General features: G+C 36.4%; 1 protein-coding gene across 3 annotated transcripts in view; it reads left to right on the forward strand.

Annotated features, from left to right (window-relative positions):
* The window catches only part of CEP350 (centrosomal protein 350), a 160848-nt gene that overhangs the window by 22632 nt on the left and 111603 nt on the right, over nucleotides 1-26613 (forward strand). For 2 of the 3 annotated variants that reach the window (XM_061383371.1, XM_061383373.1), the window contains exons 2-8: nucleotides 6000-6085; nucleotides 7106-7152; nucleotides 10524-10638; nucleotides 11465-11624; nucleotides 15909-16531; nucleotides 20670-20783; nucleotides 25174-25287. In XM_061383371.1, the coding sequence (XP_061239355.1) occupies nucleotides 6013-6085; nucleotides 7106-7152; nucleotides 10524-10638; nucleotides 11465-11624; nucleotides 15909-16531; nucleotides 20670-20783; nucleotides 25174-25287 (1246 nt within the window). In that variant the 5' untranslated portion in view covers nucleotides 6000-6012. The remainder of the gene's footprint in view (nucleotides 1-5999; nucleotides 6086-7105; nucleotides 7153-10523; nucleotides 10639-11464; nucleotides 11625-15908; nucleotides 16532-20669; nucleotides 20784-25173; nucleotides 25288-26613) is intronic. The other variant, XM_061383372.1, reaches the window with a different exon arrangement.

Raw genomic sequence — 26613 nt, forward strand, 5'->3', positions numbered from 1 at the left:
TTATTTTGTGACTGTAGTCACTATCTGCAGTGATTTTGGAGCCCGAAAAAATAAAGTCTCTCACAGTTTCCATTGTTTCCCCATCTATTTGCCATGAAGTGATGGGACCAGATGCCATGATCTTTGTTTTCTGAATGTTGAAGCTGTAAGCCAACTTTTTCACTCTCCTCTTTCACTTTCATCAAGAGGCTCTTTAGTTCCTCTTCACTTTCTGCCATAAGGCTGGTGTCATTTGCATATCTGAGGTTATTGATATTTTGCCCAGCAATCTTGATTCCAGCTTGTGCTTCATCCAGTCTAGCATTTCTCATGATGTACTCTGCATAGAAGTTAAATAAGCAGGGTGACAATATACAGCCTTGATGTACTCCTTTTCCTATTTGGAACCAGTCTGTTGTTCCATGTCCAGTTCTAACTGTTGCTTCTTGACCTGCATATAGGTTTCTCAAGAGGCAGGTCAGGTGGCCTGGTATTCCCATCTCTTTAAGAATTTTCCAGTTTATCGTGATCCACACAGTCAAAGGCCTTGGCATAGTCAATAAAGCAGAAATAGATGTTTTTCTGGAACTCTTGCTTTTTTTTTGATGATCCAACAGATGTTGGCAGTTTGATCTCTGGTTCCTCTGACTTTTCTAAAACCAGCTTGAACATCAGGAAGTTCACGGTTCACATATTGCTGAAGCCTGGCTTGGAGAATTTTGAGCATTACTTTGCTAGTGTGTGTGATGAATGCAATTGTGTGGTAGTTTGAGCATTCTTTGGCGTGGCCTTTCTTTGGGATTGGAATGAAAACTGCCCTTTTCCAGTCCTGTGGCCACTGCTGAGTTTTCCAAATGTGCTGGCATATTGAGTGCAGCACTTTCACAGCATCATCTTTTAGAATTTGAAAGAGCTCAACTGGAATTCCACGACCTCCACTAGCTTTGTTCATCTCGATGCTTTCTAAGGCCCACTTGACTTCACATTCCAGGATGTCTGGCTCTAGGTGAGTGATCGCACCATCGTGATTATCTTGGTCATGAAGATCTTTTTTGTATATTTGATTTTGCCAAATCAGTAAACAATATTATTAGTACCTCAAGCACTTCCTTGCTCCAATTTTTGTCACCCTCCTGCCAAAAGCATACATAAGGAAAAAAGAAAGCATAAATAATGACCATTGTCAGTTCTAACAGAGTAGATTAATTCTGCCTGTTTGATGTTTTATAAAATGTATACAGTGTGTACACTAGTTTCTGGCATTCTTCACTTAACATGTTTGTGATGCTCAACTGTGTGGTTGTATGTAGTTGTGATTAGTTCATTCTCATTTGTTAGGTGGTGAATATACTGCAGTGTATTTACAGGGTGAGATTTCTGTAAATGTCACACTCTTTGTATTTAGTTATTGCTTTTGAAGATGATTATTAATAGGGCTGTTATTTTAAAGTGGATAGATTCTTTTTTTTTTTTTTTTCCTTGGCTGCACTCTTTGTTGTGGCACACAGCCTTTCTCCAGTTGCTGTGTGCAGAGGCTTCTCTATTTGTAGAGCATGGGCCCTAGAGCATGGGGGCATTCTCTAGTTGTGGTGCACAGGCTTAATTGCTCTGCAGCATGTGGGATCTTAGTTCCCTGACCGGGGATCGAACCTGTATCCCCTGCTTTGGAAGGCTGATTCTTAACCACTGGACCACCGGGGATGTCCCTGAAGCAGATTCATTTCTTTTTGCTAATCTCCATTGTCTCAGCTTTATCGGCATTAGCTCTTAAGCATAGAGATTTTGGATGTATATGCAGGTTTTGATTATTTAATCTGTTTCTGCTTCCCATTAGAAAATTGATCATTATTATACATTTTAGCGTTTATTTTAAAATGAGGTCTGCTCAAAGAAAAGTTTTGTCTAGTCATTGACAGATGATTTAGTGATATAAAATAGCTCATGTTTGTTTCGGAGAAGGCAATGGCAACCCACTCCAGCACGCTTGCCTGGAAAATCCCATGAACAGAGGAGCCTGGTGGTCCGTAGTCCATGTGGTCGCTAAGAGTCAGACACGACTGAGCGACTTTTACTTTAATTTTTCACTTTCATGCATTGGAGAAGGCAATGGCAACCCACTCCAGTGTTCTTGCCTGGAAAATGCCATGGACGGGGGAGCCTGGTGGGCTGCCGTCTATGGGGTGGCACAGAGTTGGACACGACTGAAGCGATTTAGCAGCGGTAGCAGCAGCAGCAGCAGCCACATGTTTGTTTAGTTATCATTTGACACTTAACTAGACCAAAAGTATCTTTATGAGAAGGACAGTGAAGTGAGTTTATTTTTCTAACTATGTTGGTAGCTCTGATTCTAACTCTGGTTAGAGTAACTTTAACTATTGGCATATTTATTGATTTAAAATTTTTACTATTCTATTTTTAAACATCTAGATTGACTTTTCTTAGAATCATATTGTATAACCTATGAAAATTTTAGTTTTAGAAAATTTTTATTTTTGGAACCTTTTTGAAGTTTTTCCTAAGAAGTTTATAAATCAGGATTGTTTATTATAGGTAAAAGTAACACTCTTAAAAATTAATTATACCTTTAGTTTTTCATGTTTGGACTTAGTAGGTAGGCTTTTCCTTTTTTACGTAAATTAGAGTCTTTAATAATTACAATATTGAACTGCCTTTACAGACATTGAAGAAAATTATTTTTATCAAATATGACAAAGGTTTAATATACTATTTATAATGTAAGATGGCACCCTACTCCAGTACTTTTGCCTCGAAAATCCCATGGATGGAGGAGCCTGGTAGGCTGCAGTCCATGGGGTCACGAAGAGTCGGACACGACTGAGCGACTTCACTTTCACTTTTCACTTTCATGCATTGGAGAAGGAAATGGCAATCCACTCCAGTGCTCTTGCCTGGAGAATCCCAGGGACGGGGGAGCCTGGTGGGCTGCCGTCTCTGGGGTCACACGGAGTCGGACACGACTGAAGCGGCTTAGTAGTAGTAGTAGTAGTATAATGTAAGAACTCAGCAAATCAATAAGAAAAACTTTAATATCCTGGTAGTTTAGTGGGCAAAGAACAAGAAAAGATAGTTCACAAATGAGGATCTAAAATTAAGTTCCATGGCAGAGTGTTTACTCCTTCAAGCAATCTACTAAATTGAAATTAAAGAAACCTTTTTCTGGTACAAATGAACTTACTTACAAAACAGAAACAGACTCACAGATTTAGAGGACAAACTTATGGTTGCCCAGGGGAAGGATGGGGGAAAGAAGAGATAGATTGGTAGTTTGGATAGATAGGTAGTTTGGTAGTGTGTGTGCGCTACGTTGCCTCAGTTGTGTGTCTGACTCTCTGCCTGCCAGGCTCCTCTGTTCATGGGATTCTCTAGGCAAGATTACCAGAGAGTGTTGCCATGCCCTCCTCCAGGGATCTTCCTGACCTAGGGATCAAACCCATGTCTCTCGTGTCTCCTTCATTGGCAGACGGATTCTTTACTAGCGCCCCCTGGGAAGCCCAGATGGACACATACACTGCTTTATTTAAAGTGGATAACCAACAAGGACCTACTGTATAGAACTCTGTTCAATGCTATGTGGCTGCCTGGATTGGGGGGCAGTTTGGGGGAGAATGGATACATGCATATGTATGGCTGAGTCCCTTCGCTGTTCACCTAAAACTATCAAAACATTGTTAATGTACCCCAATACAAAAGCTGTACCCCAATACAAAATAAAAAGTTTTTAAAAAGCCATTTTCTTCCCTAAAAGGAATATAATTAATATTCCTTAATAATCAACAAAAGTAAAAAGCATAGTTAATACTAAAATATATTAATAAAACTGATCAGCTCGTATTATTGCAAATTGGAAAACAGTTCAACATTGGATCTCTAGAGTAGCATGTTCTATATATTCTTTAGTTCAGTTTTTGCATACTTTGTAGATCCTGTTCTTGTTGAATAATCCAAATGAGCAAACATTCATATATATAGCTATTTTCATTACAGTGTTATTTATCATAGAGAAAATGAGTCATATTATTGTATTGATAAACTCTTGTTGGATTACTTCCAGGATGGCTCATTCATATGGCTATAGGCAGGAACCCTAAGTTTTTTTTGCCACATGGATCTCTTCATAGGGTTGCTTGACTGTCCTTATGACATGGCAGCTGGATCCTTGAGAGAGAACAGGCAGTGCCTTTTGTGACTTAGTTTTGAAAGTCACACATCATTTCTACCACATTTGATTTGTTAAAAGTAAACCACTAAGTCCAGCCTACATCCAATGAGAAGAAAATTAAGCTCCACTTCTTGAAGAAAGGAGTATCAAAGAATTTGTGGATATATTCTAAAACCCACTTCAAATGTCTAGCATTTAAATAAGACACAAAATTGAAATTATAGTGATTACAGTTGGACTCTGTTGCAGAGGGAGAGGGTGGGAAGATTTGGGAGAATGGCATTGAAACATGTATGATATCATGTATGAAACGAGTTGCCAGTCCACGTTCGATGCATGATACTGGATGCTTGGGGCTAGTGCACTGGGACCACCCAGAGGGATGGTATGGGGAGGGAGGAGGGAGGAGGGTTCAGGATGGGGAACACATGTATACCTGTGGCGGATTCATTTTGATGTTAGGCAAAACTAATACAATTTGTAAAGTTAAAAAAAAAAAAAAAAAGACAAGCTCAAAACAATAAATTAAGGAACCTAATTCAATCAAAAAAAAAAAGTATAAAGAACAGAAGGGATCTTAATGATTGTGTTAAGATTTGGAGAGCAGGAATGAGTTTTCCCCTTCTACATTTTCCAAACTGTGTTTTTATGTGACTTTTACAACAGAATTTTGTCATCAGTCTGTTTAGTTAGCGTAAGTAGATCATGATCTTTCTCTTTGAGTCATTATATACTTTTTTCCCCTTTTTAATTTGTGTTTTGTGGTGAGATACATGTAACATAAAATTTACCATGTTAACCATTTTCCAGGATTCAGTTTAGTGGTACTAAATACACTATTACTATTATGCAGTCATAGTAACCATCCATCTCTAGAACTCCTTTCATCTTGCAAAAATGAAACTCTATACCCATTAGACAATAGTTTCCTATTTTCCCCTTCCCCCAGCCCCTGACAGTCGATATTTTACTTTCCCTTCCTATGATTTGGACTATTCTGGGTATCTCATATAAGTGGAATCATATAGTATTTGTCTTTGTAACTGGCTTATTTCACTTAGCATAATGTTCTCAAGTTTCATTTATTGTAGCATATGTCAAAATATCCCCCTTCTTTAAGACTGAATAATAATGTTTTATGTGTATCCTGAAAGTGAAAGTGAAGTCGCTCAGTCGTGTCCGACTCTTTAGGACCCCGTGGACTCTAGCCTACATCCATGGAATTTTCCAGGCAAGAGTACTGGAGTAAGTTGCCATTTCCTTCTCCAGGGGCTCTTCCCACCCAGGTACTGAACCCGGTTCTCCCGCACTGCAAGCAGACGCTTTTACCGTCTGAGCCACCACACTACATTTTACTTATTTTTTCATTTGTTTATGGACACTTTGGTTGCTTTCGTCTTTTGACTGTTGTGAGCAGTGCTGTGAACAAATATCTCTTCAAGCCCCTGCTTTCAATTCTTCTGTGCTGGACCATATGATAGTTTTCCTTTAAATTTTTGAGGGGCTACTGAGCTATTTTCCATAGCAGGTGTACCATTTTACATTCCAACAAACAGTGCACAAGAGTTACAGTTTCTTCACATCTTCATTAACACTTTTGTTTGTTGTTTGGTTTGATAGTAGCTATCCTAGTTTGTGTGAGGTGGTTATGGTATAATTTTTAATGGTTTAGCTTTCCAAGCAAAAATTAAGTTACTAAATTATCAGGAACTCTTAAGAGAATATAAAGATAACTTTTAGAGATGACAAAATTCTTTTTTGACTTTCACAAAAGGCAAGATAGGGCATTTTCTTCACTGATATTATAATGTTGATATTCAGTGAATGCTTTTGATTGCAGGTAAATTGGCAGGATGAGGAGCAGCAAATCAAAAGAGGTGCCTTTACCAAATCCAAGGAACTCTCAAAGCACGGATACTATTCAAGGTATGATTTGTTTTTTTTTTTAAACTGAACTTAATGCTTTGTTTAGGTCCTGTGCCTAAGATTTTGGGCTATTCAGTAAATGAAAATACCCATATGCTTTGATTTATAACAAATGGATAAATGCTTTTTAAAATTCAGTTTCATTTTAAATATACGATGTACTTTACCTTCAGAGGCACACAATAGTAAACTGTCTTGTAAAGCAATACATTCTTTTTTTAAAAAGAATCAGTATATGTAAAATTAGTTATATATAATATTTTACAATAAATTCTGACTTAATGTCAATAAATGATACTATATAGCTCCCGATGTAGACCTGTAGTGCACAGATTAAAAAGTTATAGTCTCATTGAACTTCTTGTTTTTAGTGATGCATGGGGGTAACTTTAATTTAGGACTTGATTATTTTGAGGGACTTTGACAAATGTGTACATCTGGAGCAAGATAATTGGGTTCGTGAGGGACCTTGAAATCATGTCACATGAGGAGCATTTAGAGAAGATGAAAATATTTATCCTAGAGAAGGCTGACTCGGGAAATATATAGACTGTTTGAATATATACTCTTTGAAGGGCTATTGTCTGAAAGAATGAATAGATGTTACCTTTGTTTCTGCTAGTAGGTTGAAGTCTGGAGTAGTTTTCTGATCTTTTCATATCATAATACGAAATGCAGTATGGTACTTAACAGTGTATTTGTTCAGCTCATTGGGATAAACTGAGGATACTGCTTATTGTTGGAAATGTAGATGGGGGTGTTTGTCTAGTTGTCCTATGGGATCAGTGTCCTAGGGGGATCAGTGCCTAATACAGCTCTAAACCATGTATTGGGAAGCTAGGCTTTACAGAATGGGAGAAGAATCATGTTTTGGCTCAATGTAATAAAGCGCTTGCTGGAGAACAGTTCTGCCTAATAAAGTGGTTCTCAAACTTTTGAGTGCATTTAGGAGCTTATTAAAATGCAGATTTCAAGGTCCACTTCAGAGATCCTAATTCAGTAAATATTAATGTTGCCCAGCAGATATAACCGCACCATGGGATGCACTTTCTCAGACCAAGGCTGCTGTAAGTAATTATAGGTTCCATTTATTTCCTTCTAGTTTAAAATTTTCTGTTATGATTGAGTAGATTAAAATTCTTTTCTATAGTGCTTTTTTTATGAGAAAATAGTTAAACTTTTCAATATGAAAAGTTACATACTATGTTACAAAATTAACGTTAGTGACAACTATTAGATAGTAAAGTAGTAATTAGGACATTACTTTAAGTATCAGAAACATTAGCACTATGGCATATAAATTATTAAACTATGTTGTGTTATTTATTCTGCTTTAATAAATTTACTAAGTTGATATGTTGAGATGAAGTTTTAAAATGTAGAATTTATTAGAGAAGGTAGGAATGTGTCTATGTAGGAAGCTCATAGAGCAGAAATGAAAGGGACAGCTTTTGTTTGAGTGGACTGTGAGTCACCTGCTAGTTTTTTGTGGCAGTAACAGGTTGTTTTCTCTTAGTACTGCTGAAGAAGGATGATTATGTGCCACCGTTCTCATTTATATTCAGTCCAGTCTTGTCTGGAGTTTAGGAATCCAGATTTGTCAAGTGATACATAGCTCTTTAAAGAGAGACCTTTTTCTTTTCTTTTTCATTTGCTCTCTAGGCAAATTGCTCTTCTAATATATATTAGGTTGGTACAAAAGTAATTGTGGTTTTTGCATTATTGAAATTTGCCATTTGATATTGGAATACACTCTAAATGTGGTTATGTTATACATCATTTTAACGTGCATTTCTCACTTTATGTTTTTTTTTTTGCTAAAGACTTAAATTACTTGCTGCTTATTTTATATTTTTTTTAGACTATGGAAATTATGTTAGACAAAAAGCAGATTTGAGTGATTTTCTTATTCAAGTTCAAAATGGGTCATTTGATGCAACAGAGACAACTGACAATAACAGTGCTTTTGGACCAAGAACTGCTAACAAATGTACAGTGTAGTGGTAGTTCAAGAAGTTCTGAAAAGGAAACAAGAAGCTTGAAGATAAAAGAGCATAGTGGCCGGCCATCAGAAATTAACACGGCTAATTGAGAGCCATCATCGAATTGATCCTTATATAACTGTGCGACAAGTTGCTGAAGAACTCAGTGTTGACCATTCGACAGTCGTGCAGCATTTGAAGCAAATTGGAAAGGTGAAAAAGCTCTATAAGTGGATGCCTCGTGAGCTGACTAGAAGTCCAAAAAATCATCATTTTGAAGTGTCTTCTCTTATTCTATGCAACATCAGTTGTATTTCTGATTGAGAATCCATTTCTCAATCGGATTGTGCCATGCGACGAAAAGTAGATTTTATATGACAACCAGTGACAACTAGCCGAGTGGTTGCACCGAGAAGCAGCTCCAAAGCACCACCCTAAGCCAGACTTGCACCAATAAAAGGTTCTTGTCACTGTGTGGTGGTCTGCTGCCCGTCTCATCTACTGCAGCTCTCTGAATCCCAGTGAAACCACTACCTCTGAGAAGTATGCTCAGAAAATCGATGAGATGCACCCCAAATTGCAACACCTGCAGCCAGTATTGGTTAACAGAAAGGGCCTAATTTTTCTCCATGACAGCACCCAACTGCATGTTGCACAACCAGCACTTCAAAAGTTGAACAAATTGGGCTACAAAGTTTTGCCTCATCCAGATATTTACCTGATCTCTTGCCAACCAACTACTACTTCCTCAGTATCTCAACAACTTTTTGCAGGGAAAATGCTTCCACAGCCAGCAGGATGCAGAAAATACTTCTTAGGAGTTTGTTGAATCCTGAAGCACAAATTTTTATGCTACAGAAATAAACTTCTCATTGGCAAAAATGTGTTGATTGTAATGGTTCCTATTTTGATTAATAAAGATGTGTTTAAGCCTAGTTATAATGATTTAAAATTTGCAGTCTGAGGGCTGCCCTGTTGTGTCAGTGGTAAAGAATTCACTTGCCAATGCAGGAGACACAGGTTTGATCCCTGATCCACAAAGATTCCACATGCTGCAGAGCACAATAGCTGAGTTCAAGAGCCTGGAAACCACGACTACTGAAGCCCTTATGCCCTAGAACCTGTGCTTCCCAACAAGAGAAGCCACCGCAATGAGAAGCCGACACACCACAACTAGAGAGTAGCCCCCGCTCTCTGCAACTAGAGACTCAAGTCCACACAGCAATGAAGACCCAGGACAGACAAAAATAAATAAATAAAATTAGTTTTAAAAAGTCACAGTCTGAACTGTAATTATGTTTGCACCAACCTTATATATGTGTGTGCGTGTGTGTATGTATATATATTTATATATTTGTCTTATTTGTTTTGTATTCTACCAGAATTCAAGTCATCTGTTTTTTAATAGTATAAACTTGATATTTTCTGTCCTATAATCTTTTGAACTGATTTGAAAGTCAATCTGATAACCTAGATTTGGTCATAATGCAGAGTCAGATTTTGGGTCCATGAATGTAGCAATCAGCATATATTCTCTGTGAGCATTGTACATTTATAATGTAAGAATAATTTTTATCCCATATTAAATTTAGAGGTAAACTAACTTAGAGCTGAATTGTTAATAGTTTTTAAAAAAAAATTATTGGGTTTTAAAAATAATTTTTAGGGGTGATCAGTGGTTCATAATATAAATGGGGGAACAGTCTGATAATAGAATTATTAATATATAAAGGATTATTCCAGTTTTGTGAGTACATTGCACTGCTAAAATATGAAAGAAGATAAATCAGAATTTTACACAAAGCTTTTATTTCTTTGTGGTGGAATTTGGAATTTTGATTAATTTTATTTTTTTCTACTTTCTTCTGTTTTCTTCACATTTTCTCCTGTAAGCATTTAGGAGAAAATACTTTTTAAAATCATTGGTGGTTATATCAAAAGTCAACTGTAGTGCCTGGAAACCTGAATTTTATCTTATTAACTTTGTCCTTATTGTAAAACTTATTTTGTAGATATAAAATGATAAAAAGTTGTGGCTATTTAAATAATCCTAAATTTTAGTCTCGAGGAATTGTTCTTTCCTCACTTTTGCATATAAAACACATAAAATATGTAGAAATGCAGAAAATATATGTAGCATAATGATATGCAGCATACAATGTCAGAAAATTTACTGCTTTTAAAAAACTCAACAATTAAAAAAGTAGTCAACAGGTCAAATGGAAAACTCTTGGTATTCTATAGACATTTTTATTTTTGTGTCCAAATTTGGGCAGCATTGGCCAATTGCTTAAGTAGTAAATAATAGAAAAACTATATTGTTTTTAGTTAAAATAAAGCATTCCTAAGTTTTTTCTGCTTTGGAGAAAGTTGTTGGATAATATAAGTAATTAAATTGATGGTAGCTGGTTTAGAATAGAATTAACCTATTTGTTTTGATGGTGTTTAAACTTTAGCTGAGACACATTGAAAACAAATTGGAAGTAGCCCCTACAAGTACAGCTGTGTTTGATTCTGTCATGGATACCAAGAAATCTTCTGCAAGTGCTACCAGAAAAATTAGTAGAAAAGGTATGTATGAGGTGACTTCCAAAGATATAAATATATTAAATATGAATTTTTGGCGTTTTGGTTTAATTTCTCCATATAGTCCCATGTATTTCCTTGTTCTTTTGTCAGAGACTAGGTGCTTCATCAGCATTTAGTTCTTTTCCTTTGGTACTGAGTAGTTACGAAGCAGCCTCATGTTCAGTGACTGTAGGCGACGTTTTCTCCATCTTTTGATCAGGGACTTAGCACTACAGCATCACCTTTGGCAGTGAGTTTTCATTTGTTAGTGAGAATTTGATTTTGAGCCTTTAGGGTTATATATGTCCTTTTTAAAAAAGAAAAATTACAGGTATTTTAGTTTGAAATTTAGTTGACTTAAGACTTTTGTTTTTTTGGTTGGGATTTCTGATCAAAATTAGAATATTTATCTTACAAATACTATCATAAATTGACACTGTCAATATTTTCTTTGGTTACCTTTTATATATTTAATTTTGTGGTTGCATAATTAGTGGAATAAAGCTGCAGATTAACTGAAACTATGATTCTTTTTTATAATCTGTGAGTCTTGGGTTTTAGCTGGTGCATCTTTTTTGAAGTGAGAGCCTTTGACAAAAGGAATTTTTTATTTAGAATTTCACTTGGTGTTGTTTGCTTAGAATGCAGTCTTTCTCTATAGATTGAGTTACTGTAATAATAGAACCTGAATTTTTTTTTTAATCTACTTGTATTCAGCTTGAGAGTCCAGAAACAATAAGATACCTAAGTTATTTTCTTAAATGCTAGCCACGTTCAGAGACAGTTGTATTTTATATTATATGTTTTCATAGATTTCCTTTTTCTTCAGATGGTAGATACCTAGATGATTCTTGGGTTAATGCTCCAGCCTCCAAATTTTCTAAATCACGAAAAGAGAAATCTCGTAGTCCTCTCAGAGCTACCACCCTGGAGAGTAATGTAAAAAAAATTAATCGTGTGGAGTTTCGTGACCCTTTGGTTTCTTACAGGTTAGTGTGGGTTTCTTTTTTTTTTTTAAATTATCTATAGAGTTAACCTATAGTATTTGTACTAATATTATAGTTTATTTTCTCAGTTTTTCATCACACTCTGAATCTAGTAGTATTACCTTTTCCATTTTCCAAAAAGGTAAAGCAAAATCTTTTATGAAATGCTAACTTTCTGTTCTTTTACAGATTGAATATTTGGGGAGAAGTAGTAATATTTACTCCAGACCACTCCATTGTAATATGCTTCCTGCACACAAATTATTCGGTTTCTGGAAGTATGGCTTTCTTCTCCCTTATATCTCAGATTGGATGTTCTACACAGTGCTCTTCACATAGTTTAGTTTTCTTCTCTTTTTTGAGCTGGAGGGGGCTAGCATTAATCAGTTACCTAAAATTTCTTTCTTCTGAGAATGTGAGTTGGTTTATTGTTTGTGTTGCCAGTGGTTCCTTTTAACAATTTAGTTAGATGTTCAAGATTGATGAATGAATTTTAATATATGAATAGTATAAAATGCTTTGCATTTTTGTTAGCTAATTTAGGATATTTACCAGATAAGATTAAAGAGTTTTGTATTTGAGGGACGTTTTAACTACTGATAGAAATATGTTCTTGCTGTTAGGATAGCAAATAGTATTAAGTAATAGACACTGAAACTTATAGTTTGTTGTTTCATTTATAATCATTTTTTAGTATTTTAAAGTATCAATCAGTAAAGTAAGGAGTTTTTAATGATGGTGCTTGGAAATACTTAGTTTTTATATTTGCTCTTGTTCAGTTGCTAAGTCATGTCTGACTCTTTGTGACTTTATCAACTGCATCATGCCAGGCTTCCCTGTCCTTCACTATCTCCCCAAGTTTGCTCAACCTCATGTCCATTGATTCAGTCATGCCTTCCAACAATCTCATCCTCTGTTGCCCCATTCTCCTCTTTCCCTCAGTCTTTCCCAGCATCAGGATCTTTTCCAATGAGTTGGTTCTTCACATCAGGTGGCATTCAGCATCAGTCCTTCCAATGAATATTTAGGGTTGATTTCCTTTAGAATTGACTGGTTTGATCTCCTTGTTGTCCAAGGGACTCTCAAAAGAGTAGTCTCTAGCACCACAGTTCAAAAGCATCAGTTCTTCAGTGCTCAACCTTCTTTATGGTCCAACTCTCACATCTTATATTTGAGATAAAAAATTTGGATGATGAAGGTGAATTATGCTTCCCCAGTGGCTCAGCGGTAAAGAATCTGCCTGTAATGCAGGAGCTGCGGGTGATGTGGGTTCGTTCCCTGGGTCGGGAGGATCCCCTGGAGGAGGGCATGGCAACTCACTCCAGTATTTTTGCCTGGGGAATCCCGTGGACAGAGGAGCCAGGTGGGCTACAGTCCATAGCGTCACAAAGAATTGGACACAAGCAACTTAGCACACAAGCATGCAGAGGTAAATTATGGGTTTGATTTTCAGTGTGTTCCATTTGATGCAATTTTGAAATATCTAGGTGAAAATATTCAGTAGGCAGTTGGATGTTTGGGTAGGAATGTGTGTGGAAAAGTCAGTGCTACGAATATAAATATGGGAGTTGTCAGTAGCATTGAAGTGATAAAAGTGAAAAAAATAAATAGAGAAAAGGCCAGGGACTTAATCTGGGTACAAGTGCATAGTTTAGAAAAAGGAGAAAGGGAAAATTTAAAAGAATAATGAGATGCCTAGAAACATAATCACTATCAGAATTGAAACTAAATTACTATTTCTATTCTAATATTCTTTCTGCAAATAATACTACCTCACATTTAAAATTGTGTAAATTATGTGTATTTTAAGAAAAGAAACAAATATCCATAGGATAGCTGTGAATAGAACACCCTCCACCTGGCCAGCTCCATTCATCATCTAAAACTCAGCTTTTATCACCTTCTGTATGAAACACTGCTGTATCTGTTTCTACCCCATTTCATTCCCTAGCTTATTCAGACCTTCCTCTGTGCTTCCCAGGTGGCACTAGTGGTAAAGAACCTGCTTCCTAATGCAGGGGACAGAAGAGACTCAGGTTCGATCCCTGGGTCAGGAAGATCCCCTGGAGGAGGGCATGGCAACCCACTTCAGTATTCTTGCCTGGAGAATCCTATGGACAGAGGAGCCTGGCAGGCTGTAGTCCATAGGGTCATAAGGAGTCGGACAAGACTGAAGCGACTTAGTACCACCTGTGCTTCCTCTGTTGGAGCATTTTCATGCTGCATTATATTTTGATTAAATGTGTACCCATTACATTACTTTATATAAAACTACAAATCTGTCTCATTCCCAAATCATCTTAATGCTTGTTATTTAACTAAGTATTCTATAGATATTTTTTCCAGCATTTTATTACGACAATTTTCATATTTATAGAAAAGTTGAAAGAATTGCATAGTGAACATCCTTATTCATAGTAGATATTTAATGAGTGAGTGAGTGAAAGAATGTGTGAAATTACTTTTTTTTTTTTTTTAAAGTTCATTTATTTTGGTCTATCTAATTTGGCTCTGCTGGGTCTTAGTTGTGGCGTGCTGAGATCTTTAGTTGCAGCATGTGGGATCTAGTTCCCTGAACCTGGCCTCCTTCATTGGGAGTGCAGAGTCTTAGCCATTGGACTACAAGGGCAGTCCCTACTTTACTTTTTTTAGTTAATTTTCTTTCCCTTAACGATTAAGACATGTAGGTAACCTACCATTTTATACTTTATTTTATTCTCTGTTGTTTAGTCGCTAAGTTGTATCTGACTTTTTGTGATCCCATGGACTGTAGCTTGCTAGGCTTCTCTGTGGGATTTCCCAGGCAGGAATAGTGGAGTAGGTTGCCATTTCTTCTCCAAGGCATCTTCCCGACCCAGGCATAGAACCACATCTCCTGCATTGGCAGGTGGGTTCTTTACCGCTGAGCCACCAGGGATTCCTGTTTTATTCTCTGCATGTGCTGATTTTAGACCTTAATCATTTAAACAGTGAGTTGTTGCAGTCTGGTTGAGATAGTGAAAATAATTGAATTTAGTCTTGATCTCTAGTGAAAGCTGCAGAACTCAGTTCTCAGCCCCCGTCTTATTTAATAATCAGCCTCTTAGAAGAGGGTCTAATGTTTTTTGAGTCATGGACCCCAGTGAGAATCTGATAAAAGCTATAGACTGTCTCTTTAGAGAAATGCACACACTTGTGTACTCATGATAGCTGCAAAATTAACCATATTTTGCTGTAATAGAGTCATGACTTTAATAATTTTTGTGATATTTAGAGTTTTATGCCTAAACTGAAAGATTTAGGTCAGTATATACAATGGCACCATTAAAGTGAACCACACATACGTAATTTAAATATTTTTAGTAGTCATATGCACACACCCAAAGATGTTTTACGGTCTTTATTTTTTAATTTTTAAAAATCTGGTATGTAATTTACATTACAGCACATCTCAGTTTGGATTAAGCACATTCTAGTGCTCAATTGCCACATGTGGCAAATGTCTACTCTTTCGGAACTTGGGGGTCCAGATGATTGTTATGTCTGTCCCTATAATTTTGTTGGGTAGCTTTTCATGTCTTCTTCCTACTGCTGAGGCTTGTCTTCATTAATCTCCCTTTTAATAACTGCTTCTGTTTCTAAAATATAACTTACTAGAATGATACGTAAAATCAAAATAGTTTCTGAAGGAATACTTTTGCTAGTGTTTTTGTGAGTAGAGAACATGGACTTTGTGATGCATGCTTTGGCTGTGTCCAGTCTTCTTTGCCTACTCTGGAATTTCTAGACATGCTTTACATAACTTGAAGCTGCCAAAAAAGTTGTCTGTAGTTCAGAGAGATTTAACTTTACTAACCACGTTTATCTGGAGGTGAATGTTTATTGTACTTCCACTTTATTTCTACTCCCAATCTGTTAATTTCGTACACTATTTAGAAGTTATATATGTGAAATGCCAGAATTTGAGAACTTTTCCCCCTAGTTCTTAAGATTTTATGGAGAAGTAAAATGTACATTTTGGTAGTAAGTGTCAAGTGAATATCCAAAGTCAGATTGTATTTCTGCTTTCTGGGGTTCTTAAGGAAATCTCTGCATGCATCTTTTGCATAGTTTTATAATATGCACATTATGATTTAGATTATTTGCCATAATCTAACCTTTGATACCCAGGAGGCATTGAGCACTGAATTATTTCTAACCTACTAGAGTGTCTAAGTTTTGGGGTCTCTAATGTTTAGAGTTCTCCACTCAGTTTGTATGACTGGTTTTTGTATTCTTTATTTAAAGCTTATTATTTTTTAATAATAGGGAAGTCCATGGCACACCATCCAGTATAAGCCCCAGCCATTTAGAGTCAAAGCACGTATATTGTGTGGATGTTAATGAAGAGAAGCCTGAGAGTGGGAACCGGTTGATGTGCAGTCAAGAAGATCGGAATATACTTTGTTGTGATTTTGAGAGCTCCCAATCATCTGCCGTTGATGATACAGTTGTTAGGTTTTTAAATGATCGACCAACAATTGATGCGTTGCAAAATTCTGAATGTTTGATTAAGGTGGCAGCTGCCATGAGAAGTGATGAAGAAAAACCTAATAGAACAAAAGGAAATGAGAACACTTTGAAGTCTTCTGTGTGTACCATGGGCCATAATATTGATTCAAAAGTGTTACGGTTAACTGACTCTTCTCCGTCTTCTACTAGTACTTGTACTTCCCAAAGATTAGATATCCTAAAGCGACGACAACATGATGTCAAACTGGAAAAACTCAAGGAGCGGATTAGAAAACAATGGGAACACTCAGAAGAAACAAATGGCCAGGGCCAGAACCTGGGTCATATTGACCATCCGGTAATGGTTGTTAATGTTGATAGCTCAGTGACAGCGAAAGTCAGGAAAGTGGCAACAGCTCCACCTGCTCCAACATATAAAGGTTTGTAATCAGTGTTTACATCTTCTCTTTTCCTGCCTCCTTGTCTCCTTGTTTCCCTAGGGTGTATTGGAGTAGAGAGGATCATTTAGAATAGGGGGTGATTCTCAAATCAAGTGCATAAAAAAATTAATTCAAAGTGCATGCTAAAAATGCAGACTTAGATCCTTCAAGAGGTTCTTTTAGTTTGAGACTTCCCATATGAACCTTTAATAAGTTGTACAAAAGAGAAAATAAAAATTAGTATAAATTTTAAAATAAAATATATATAAATAAAATATAAAAATAAAAATATAAAAATAAGTATAAAATTTCAGAGAACTGAAAGAATATTACTCTTACTCTGTCATTGTATTTCTGTTGTTATTAGAAATTCTTTTAAAAGCAATGTTTGAAAAATACTTCAATCACTGCTAGTAAATATTTGGTTACAGAATATCTTGGCACTGACATTTTGATCCTCTTTTATTAACCTTAGAATTTTGACAGGGGTTTTCTCCATGTTTAAGAAAACAATAAATCAGATTTCCATTGAGAAGATGCTTTTCAGAGAGAATTTCTGCTTTCAGCCTAACTCAAGTTTTTATATATGGTGGTTTTGCATTTTTATGTTCCTGAAATTATTTTCACAGGGTCAGGGTCATCCATGTAAAATTTTGATTCATTGATGAGGTTAGACTTTGGTCTTAAAGTTCCTACCATTCTGGCCTTTCTTTTGCAGATATTTTTTCAAGTTCAGTATTTATAAATGTATGACAATCAAAATATAATCAAGATTGGTTTATTCTGTTAATTTTAACAGAACAAACTTAACTATCTATAGTTTGAACAGTTTATCAGTTTTTTTGTGATATGTTTTGCTAGTAATATTCATTATGAATTAAAGATAGATAAGTAGCATTTAATTCTAGACAATTTATGATAAAATTGTGGGTAGTTCCCTTAATAAAATTCTTTCTTATCCTTCTAGTTGTTTGTGTGCCGTGTAGAAATTGTCCACATTGTTGACAGAGCAATTAGCAAATGATGGGGTCAGAAGTTCTGGCTGGTTCTAAGATAGTGATTATATAAAACTTTGGCTATATTTATATCAGACCCATTAAATGCAGATTGTACCTTTAAGCTTTGTTCATTCTAGAAGTCAAAGTCTGCGGTTTCAAAAGTTCTTCCACTAAGGCAGAGTTAAGATGGTTGATTTGAATCTGTGTTCTATTTAATAATTTGTAAAAATCTAAAAATTAAGAAAGAAAGCAACCTTAAAGAATCAGAGTGAAAATCTTAAGTATGACTTTGAGTTGTGACTAGATTTTGTATATTCCTTTTATTACTAGTTTTAATACTTTAGTTTCCATATTAAAATATATTATGAATGTAACTTTTATGAGGTTAACTAATGAAATATAGTATTCATTTCAGAAATCATAACAGAATATGGTTTCCAGTGGCATCCTGAGCAGTGGATTTATCTTTTCCACCAGTGAAGAACTGTTTTTCTGCTAACTTTTTGTTAGTGTAAATTAAAAGTATCTTAATATACTGTATTCTAAAGTGACATTTTAATTTCATTTGTTTAAATACTTAGTAAATTCACTTGATTTGCAGTTGAAAAGATGAAAAAGACATACATTGAAAAGCTGTATCATTCTTGTGCTCCAGTCACCTGGTCCCCTTTCTGGAGGTTACTTGTGTTAACAATTTATGTACCATTCCAGAGATAATATTCTCTTACACAAATGAAAGAGAGAGAGAAAAGAGAGAGAGGAGGAGATTTTTCTTTGTCTTTTTATATAGTTGTTAGTATATGAAACCCATTCTAAACACATTACATTTATGTGTGTATATGTTTAAAATTTGAAGTAGTGAACACAGTGGTTCTTCATTGTTTTATACTTAGTGGTTTACATATCTTTTTCTTTCTGGTTTAAATGCCCAAGAAGATTAAGCCTTCATTGATCATCTTATTTTATTTCAAAACTTAGTACAGTGTCTTGGACACAAATGCACAATAAATATTTTATTCTATTCAATAAATTCAATTAGTAAGAAAAATGTACATAAAGAGAATGGAAATAAAAACTGGGGAACAGAAAGAGAAACTGATGTAGATACTGAAAGCTGCTTAAAGTTGACTTATAAATAAAGATGCAAATATAAAGAAAGGCTCCCATAAAGATAAATGTTTCCTGAAGGCAAGAGAAGAGAAAAGTGATAAGGTTGAATGTAGAGAGATGGAACGAGGGTAAGAAATGTTGGGAGGAAGATAGGTTTACATGGAATTGCCACACTTTCTTGTTATAAACTGTAGTTTGCAATAGACTAAACACTTTATAAACTTTTTGTTTATATAGCTATAAGCATAGTTGTATGTGTCCTGTGGTACAAATTTCAGGTGAAATTAAGCTTATGCTGTTGTCTTAAGAGCTGAATAGAGTACTTCTTATTAGACATGTAATTATTTTACCAGTAACATTTTATCTAGCACTTTTAAAGTGCTTTTACCAATTTTTGACTCCATTAAATTGATTTAATTTTTACAAAATATTTAGTGGCAATTCTTTGGTAAGTTGAGCCCATTTGAAAATACAGATCTTTTTACTATTCTGGTTATCATCCATATTCATTACTTCATCTTTTTTTGCAAAGTGACATTTTAAGTTTAGTATATTTCTTAAGGAATAAGTGATAAATTTGAAGTAGGAAACTAGAATGATAATTTCTAGGAAATAGCACATGTGTAATGTTTGTTAAGAAATAGAACAAGTATGTTTTAAGCAACTGTTTTCCACACTTTGGTTGTCTGATTTTGCCTGCGTAGACAGAAGCTTGTCCATTTGTTCAGCCATAGGCAAAATCAGAAAAGTGTGATTATTGTTGTTTCTCCTCAGACTTGAAAAGGTAGTTTCTTTCTCGGATATCCATAATTTATGATTGACATTCTTTTATCATTTAATTTGGTGCTTCTCCATTTCTAGTCTTTTTGAACAAATGTATATTGCTTTGTCTAACTGAAGCTTACTTTTCCAAACAGCACTTGTTAACACATTATGTGGTAGCTAATGACGCATTCCTCTTTTAAAAGCTTATAAAGCTGTTCAATGTTTAATTATTAGGGATGCACAAATTAAAACCACAATGAGATACCATTTTATACCTATGAGGGTGACTATAATAAAAAAGACAATAACAAGTGAGGATATGGAGAAATTGCTGGTAAAAATGTAAAATGGTGCAGCTTCTTTAGAAAACATTTTGATAGTTCCTCAACAAGTTCAGCGTAAGAGTTACCATATGACCCAGCAATTCCACTCCTAGATATACTGCTGCTGCTGCTGCTAAGTTGCTTCAGTCGTGTCCGACTCTTTGCGACCCCATAGACAGCAGCCCACCAGGCTCCCCCGTCCCTGGGATTCTCCAGGCAAGAACACTGGAGTGGGTTGCCATTTCCTTCTCCAATGCATGAAAGTGAAAAGTGAAAGTGAAGTCGCTCAGTCGTGTCTGACTCTTCTCGACCCCATGGACTGCAGCCTACCAGGCTCCTCCGTCCATGGGATTTTTAGGCAAAAGTACTGGAGTGGGGTGCCATTGCCTTCTCCGCCTAGATATACTACCCAAGGGAATTGAAAAAGGTATATTTACACACATCCTTGTGCATATATGTTTATAACGACATTATTCATAATAGCCAAGAAGTAGAAAACAGCCCAGATGTTCATCAACTGGTAAATGGATAAGCAAACATTGATATATCTGTACAGTGGAGTATCATTCAACAATAAAAGCTAAGTGAAAAGCCAGACACAAAAGGCCACACATTGTAGGATTCTATTTATATGGAAATGTCCATAATAGGCAAATCTGTAAAGATAGAAAATAGTTGAGTATTTGGCAGGGAATAGAGGGAGTAGTGTGGGGAGCAACTGCTAATGGTTACAGGGTTACTTTTCAGGGTGATGAAATGCTCTAGAATTAGATGGTGGTGATAGTTGTGTAACTATCTGAATATCCTAAAAAGCAGGGAGTTGTACACTTTAAAAGAGTGAATTTTATAGTATATTAATTTATTTCACTTAAAGTTAATAATATAACAAAACTTTGAATGCAGTATTGATAAGGATGTTTTGTATTGTTGGTTATATATTAGGCTTCAATCCTTCAGAGACCAAGATTCGAACACCTGATGGGAAAGTGTGGCAGGAGGCTGAGTTTCAAAACATGAGTAGAGAACTGTATCGTGACTTAGCACTTCACTTTGCAGGTGAGAGTAGAGTGTTCCTAGGTTTTCAGTGTTTTATCATGCATACTACCTAAGCTGCAATGCTGAAACATAAAATTGTCACCAAACTAAAGTTATTTCCCATTTCTAAATGCATGGTATACTTAAGTGGTGATATTATCAGTCACAAGACTCTTAGCTTCTAGGCTTTGCTCCAGGGTTAAATTAGCATATATAGCTGAAAAGAGAAACTAGGCTATTTTTAAACTAAGGGACGTTCTGAGTGGGCTTGTCTGATTTGAAGGAAACATAGGAGTCTAGAAGTTTAGTAGCCCTCTGAGATCTTTGAAATGGTCAGTAATTTGGTGGGCAGCAGATAAGATACTATGAGGGCAAAAAGCAGGAAGAAAAATGAACATTATCAGAAGGGAATAATGTGTGTTAGAGGATTGAAAATAGAGGAACTTATGGAAGACTCGAAGAGGAAAATAGGAAGATCATACATATAATATTACTATATTGAAACCTTGTATGATTTGGGGCAAGATGCTGCCCAACATTTAGTCTCCTAAATGTTTTACAGTTGAGGAAGTGTAAGGTCAAGGAGTAATTTTTCCATGGTTGCATAGAGCAGTTAAGAATTGAAGCCAAGGTTTAAAACCAACTCAGTCTGACTCTGAAGCCTGAAAATTTTCTGGTAAGCCCTAGTAGAGACTCTGCTAATAAATATTATGGCATTCACAGTCCAGTCCAATTTTCCTACTATTATTTTTGAAACAATATCTTCAGAAATTTTTTCTCATATAAAAAGGAAATATAATGTAATAGTTAAGAGCAAGATTTTGGAATTAGTTTACAAGGATTCAAATTCTGGCTCTGCCACTTAATTAGTTTTTCATACTATCTGTGTTACATAAACTCTCTTCCTTGGTTTTCTCATTTGTAAAATGGGAATGGTAATATGCTTCATAGAACAGTATCAGTAGACTAGTGGAATGATGTATGCCAAAGAACTCTTAAAGAGGTCTGCCTATTATAGTCTGCCTTCTCTTTTGTTTCGGTGGGTCAACTCTCCCGCTGCTTCTGTCTTAAACAAAACCCATCTACTTCTGTATTAAATTCCAGTTGCTCTAGTGTATTTAAGGACATTACTACAGCCCTGTTTTCTCTTTTCCATTATCAAGTTTTCCCTCTCTATGAGGTCATGCCCATCAACATAGTGTTTGATAACCTGCTGTTATCTGGGCCATCATAAAAGAACCCCTCTTTTGGCCCTACTCTGCTTTATTTCTCTCCTTTTATTTACAGTGAAGCTTCAGAAAGTTGCTTTATCTTCATAGTCTCCAATTTTTCTCCTCCATTTTACTCTTGAATCCTTTCTGTTAGGTTTTTGCTCCTACTTCTCTGGACTGCTGTTACCAAGGTCATCAGTGACTTCCACATCGCTAAATCCAGTGTGTAATTCTCATTTGTTATCCTGCTTGATCTCTCAGAAACATTCAGTTCAGTTCAGTCGCTCAGTCATGTCCAACTCTGCGACCCCACGGACTGCAGCATGCCAGGCTTTCTCAGAGCTTGCTCAAACTCACGTCCATCAAGTTGGTGATGCCATCCAACCATCTCATCCTCCGTCGTCCCCTTCTCCTGCCTTCAATCTTTCCCAGCATCAGGGTCTTTTCAAATGAGTCAGTTCTTTGGATCAGGTGGCCAAAGTATTGGAGTTTCAGCATCAGCATCAGTCCTTCCAATGAATATTCAGGGATGATTTCTTTTAGGATGGACTGGTTGGATCTCCTTGTAGTCCAAGGGACTGTCAAGAGTCTTCTCCAACACCACAGTTCAGAAACATCAATTTTTCGGCACTCAGCTTTCTTTATGGTCCAACTCTCACATCCATAGATGACTACTGGAAAAACCATAGCTTTGACTAGACAGACCTTTGTAGGTAAAGTAATGTCTCTGCTTTTTAATATGCAGTCTAGGTTGGTCATAGCTTTCCTTCCAAGGAGCCAGTGTCTTTTAATTTCATGGCTGCTGTCACCATCTGCAGTGATTTTAGAGCCCCCAAAATAAAGTCTCTCTCAGAAATGTTGGATATCACTAATCACTTCATCTTTGAAATTCTTCACTTGGAATCTTATCTATGATACCATAAGTGTTTAGTTTTCCTCCCAAGTTTATCTGCTCTTTTTTGTTCTTTTTTTTCCCTAATCAACTATCTGATCTCTGAATATTGGCATGTCCTGGTCCCTGTGCTTGGATCTGTGTTTCTCATTGTTTTTCTTTTTTCATTTTTCTTTTCTCTTCCATCCCTTTCTTTTTCCTTTGCTGCTGCTGCTGCTGCTAAGTCGCTTCAGTCGTGTCCGACTCTGTGCGACCCCATAGACGGCAGCCCACCAGGCTCCCTGGTCCCTGGGATTCTCCAGGCAAGAATACTGGAGTGGGTTGCCATTTCCTTCTCCAATGCATGAAGGTGAAAAGTGAAAGTGAAGTTGCTCAGTCCTGTCCGACTCTGAGCGACCCCATGAACTGCAGCCTACCAGGCTCCTCCTGTCCATGGGATTTTCCAGGCAAGAGTAGTGGAGTGGGGTGCCATCGCCTTCTCCGTCTTTTCCTTTATTGTTTTTTAAATTTTTTGTTTATCCATATACAAACTAGGCAAGCTCATAGAGTTTCAGTACTTGAAATATTCTCTGCTGATGATTCCCACATTTATGTCTCTGACCAGACTTCTCTGAATTCAGATTCATATCCACCTGCTAACTCTGCACCTCCCCCTGGATGTATAATAAATTTCTTAAGCTTAATATATCCAAAAATGGAGCTAGCTAACTAAATGAGGTCATGGTACACCCCTTAAACTTATTCCTCTGGTAGTCTCTCCATCTAACTGGAGAGTAAATCTTGTCCTTCTGATTATTCAGGTCCCAAATCCTTGGTCATCCTTGACCCCTCTGTTTCTCTCAAACCTTATATCTAAATTGTCTGAAATACCTCTAAAATATAATCACCTTCACCTACCACCTAGGTTCAAGCCATCCACTGTCAGTCTCCTGGCTGGATTACTGCAGTAGCCTTCTAACTGGTTACCCTGCTTCTGCTCTTCTTCTAATGAATCTGTTCTCATCATAGCTATCAGAGTAAGCTTATTAAAATAACATTTAGGTCATGTCACTCCTTTGCTCAATTTCTCATCCTATTCTTGAGTAAAACCTGAAGTTCTCACAATGACCTGTAAAGCCCTATGTAATCTGGCCCTCAGTCATGTCTTTTGACCCTAACTCTTATTGCTTTTCTCTTTCTTCACTTCATTCACATTGATTTCCTTGCTATTTCTTAGACACTAAGTATGCTTGTGCCTCAGGGCCTTTGAATCACACTTAACTTCTTTGCTCAGAATGCAGAGCTCTATATATGTTTAAAGTACATTTATCCAGATCTGTGGTTGAGATTAATTTTCAAGTTTATGTGTATAGTCAGTTTATTTCTGCAGATTGGAATTTAAAAATTAGTGAGCATAGTTTATATGTGAAATACTTTGACATATTTCACTAGCCTAATCATCAGATCAGATCAGATCAGATCAGTCGCGTCCGACTCTTTGCGACCCGATGAATCGCAGCACGCCAGGCCTCCCTGTCCATCACCAACTCCCAGAGTTCACCCAAACTCACGTCCATTGAGTCAGTGATGCCATCCAGCCATCTCATCCTCTGTCGTCCCCTTCTCCTCCTGCCCCCAATCCCTCCCAGCATCAGAGTCTTTTCCAGTGAGTCAACTCTTCGCATGAGGTGGCCAAAGTACTGGAGTTTCAGCTTTAGCATCATTCCTTCCAAAGAAATCCCAGGGCTGATCTCCTTCAGAATGGACTGGTTGGATCTCCTTGCAGTCCAAGGGACTCTCAAGAGTCTTCTCCAACACCACAGTTCAAAAGCATCAATTCTTCGGCGCTCAGCCTTCTTCACAGTCCAACTCTCACATCCATAAAAGGGCCTAATTTAGGAATATTGAGTATTTTATACAGTTTTATTCTAGAAGTTCATGATATTTCAGTTAAGTGGGAATTTTTAAATGAAATAGGAATCTGTGAAAATGCTTGCTTCTGAGATTCTGTAAATGCTGTAATCTAGCTTGGAAAGCATTATTGTAGCTTCTTTCAGTTTGTGAAAACCAGGTGAGTGTCTCAAGGGTTTCCTGAAAAAAAAAAAAAAAAAACCCACAAAGAATTGAGACTTAACAGTAGAGTAATTGTGATCTCTAGACCTTTCTGTAAGAGGACTTGACATTGCAGCTTTTGAGTCAAAGAAATAGTGAAGGTTTCTCTCTCCCTTCCTGAACCATGTATTCTATATAGCTTTCTCATACTGGGGGGAGGATGAGTGGGTCAATACCATTTATTATAATATTTGCTATAAATGTTTCTGTTTTTCAGATGATAGCTCTATGAAAGAAAAACCAGCTGAAAAAAGTAGAGAGAAGAAAGTGGTCAAGCCAGTACGAAAAGTCCAAAAGGTAGCACAGTTATCAAGTTCAGAATGTAAAACAGGTTGGTTTTCTCAATATTAGGCCCATCTTAAAATTACATATTAGTGAAATGGCATCTATTCAGAAATAAATGTTCTTATTATTTGACACATACAAAAATTCAGTATATTTTATATATCATTTTATGTGTGTTTTCTTGAGGTTAATTGACATATTTAGAATATGTAGTCTGAAAAGTCTTCATATATGTATATACTCATATGTTCACCATGATACTGAACAGTGCCCCCCCCATTTTTTTCTGTCATTATTTTTAATAGAAATTAACCAGATTAAAGGTAATGATTTTTATATAGTGAACTTTTATACACAGAGGGATGGCTTATGCCTGTAGCTAAGTCTCTTTACTTATTCTAATGAGTGAATAAATATTACACAAGAAAATCCGGCAGTTTGTGGTAGTAATGGACTGGATGCAGAATAAATCAAGATGAGGGGAAAGAGAATTCCCTGGCTTTATAGTGATTACCATTTTAGGCTTAATCTATATTGCCTGAATTGATACGCTGGTTCTGTCATGTCTAACTTTATTCCTTTGGTAATTGAGTTAATTTTGGTGTCCTTTGGTTTCCCTGTTTGTAAATGGGAAACCACTAGTTACTTTTCTCATAGGTTGTTGTGAGAACTAAAATAGTTAATACCAAAAGTACTCAGTATAGTACCTGACACATTGTAAACACTCACTTGTTAGGTGTAATTTCTCTACTACTAATTATTATTTCTAGCTATATTGAAAATGGCTGTTTAGTGTGTCATATTTAAGTCATTGAGTAATTTGGGTCAAGGGAGTGGAGAAAGTTGGAAACTTGTCACTTTCAGTTTGGAGACAATTCACACATTCATTATGCAAATATATGTGCTTTATTTAAGGCACTGGGATATTCTAAGCTTAGGCAATATAGTGGTAAGCAAGATGCACATAGCTCCTTCCCTCCTGGAACTTAGAATCTTGTCAGGAAAAAAGTAGATATGTATTATAATAAAGTGTAATGAATATTGAATAAAGTGAAAGTTAAAGTGTTAGTCACTCTGTCGTGTCTGACTCTTTGCCAGCCCATGGACTGTAGCCCACCAGGCTCCTCTGTCCATGGGATTCTTCAGGCAAGAATTACTGGAGTGGGTTGCCATTCCCTTCTCCAGGGGGTTCTTCCTGACCCAGGGATTGAACCCAAGTCTCCCACATTAGAGGCAGATTCTTCACTGTCTGAGACCACAGGGAAGCCCCCAAATAATTGAATAGGGAACATACAAAGTCCTATAAAAACATGAAAATAGAGTGATGGGGCACTGGTTTCTGACGAAGTGCTTGTTTTTCTGATCATAGACT

This window comes from Bos javanicus, chromosome 16 (assembly GCF_032452875.1).
Source record: "Bos javanicus breed banteng chromosome 16, ARS-OSU_banteng_1.0, whole genome shotgun sequence".
NCBI classification, from domain to species: Eukaryota; Metazoa; Chordata; class Mammalia; order Artiodactyla; family Bovidae; genus Bos; species Bos javanicus.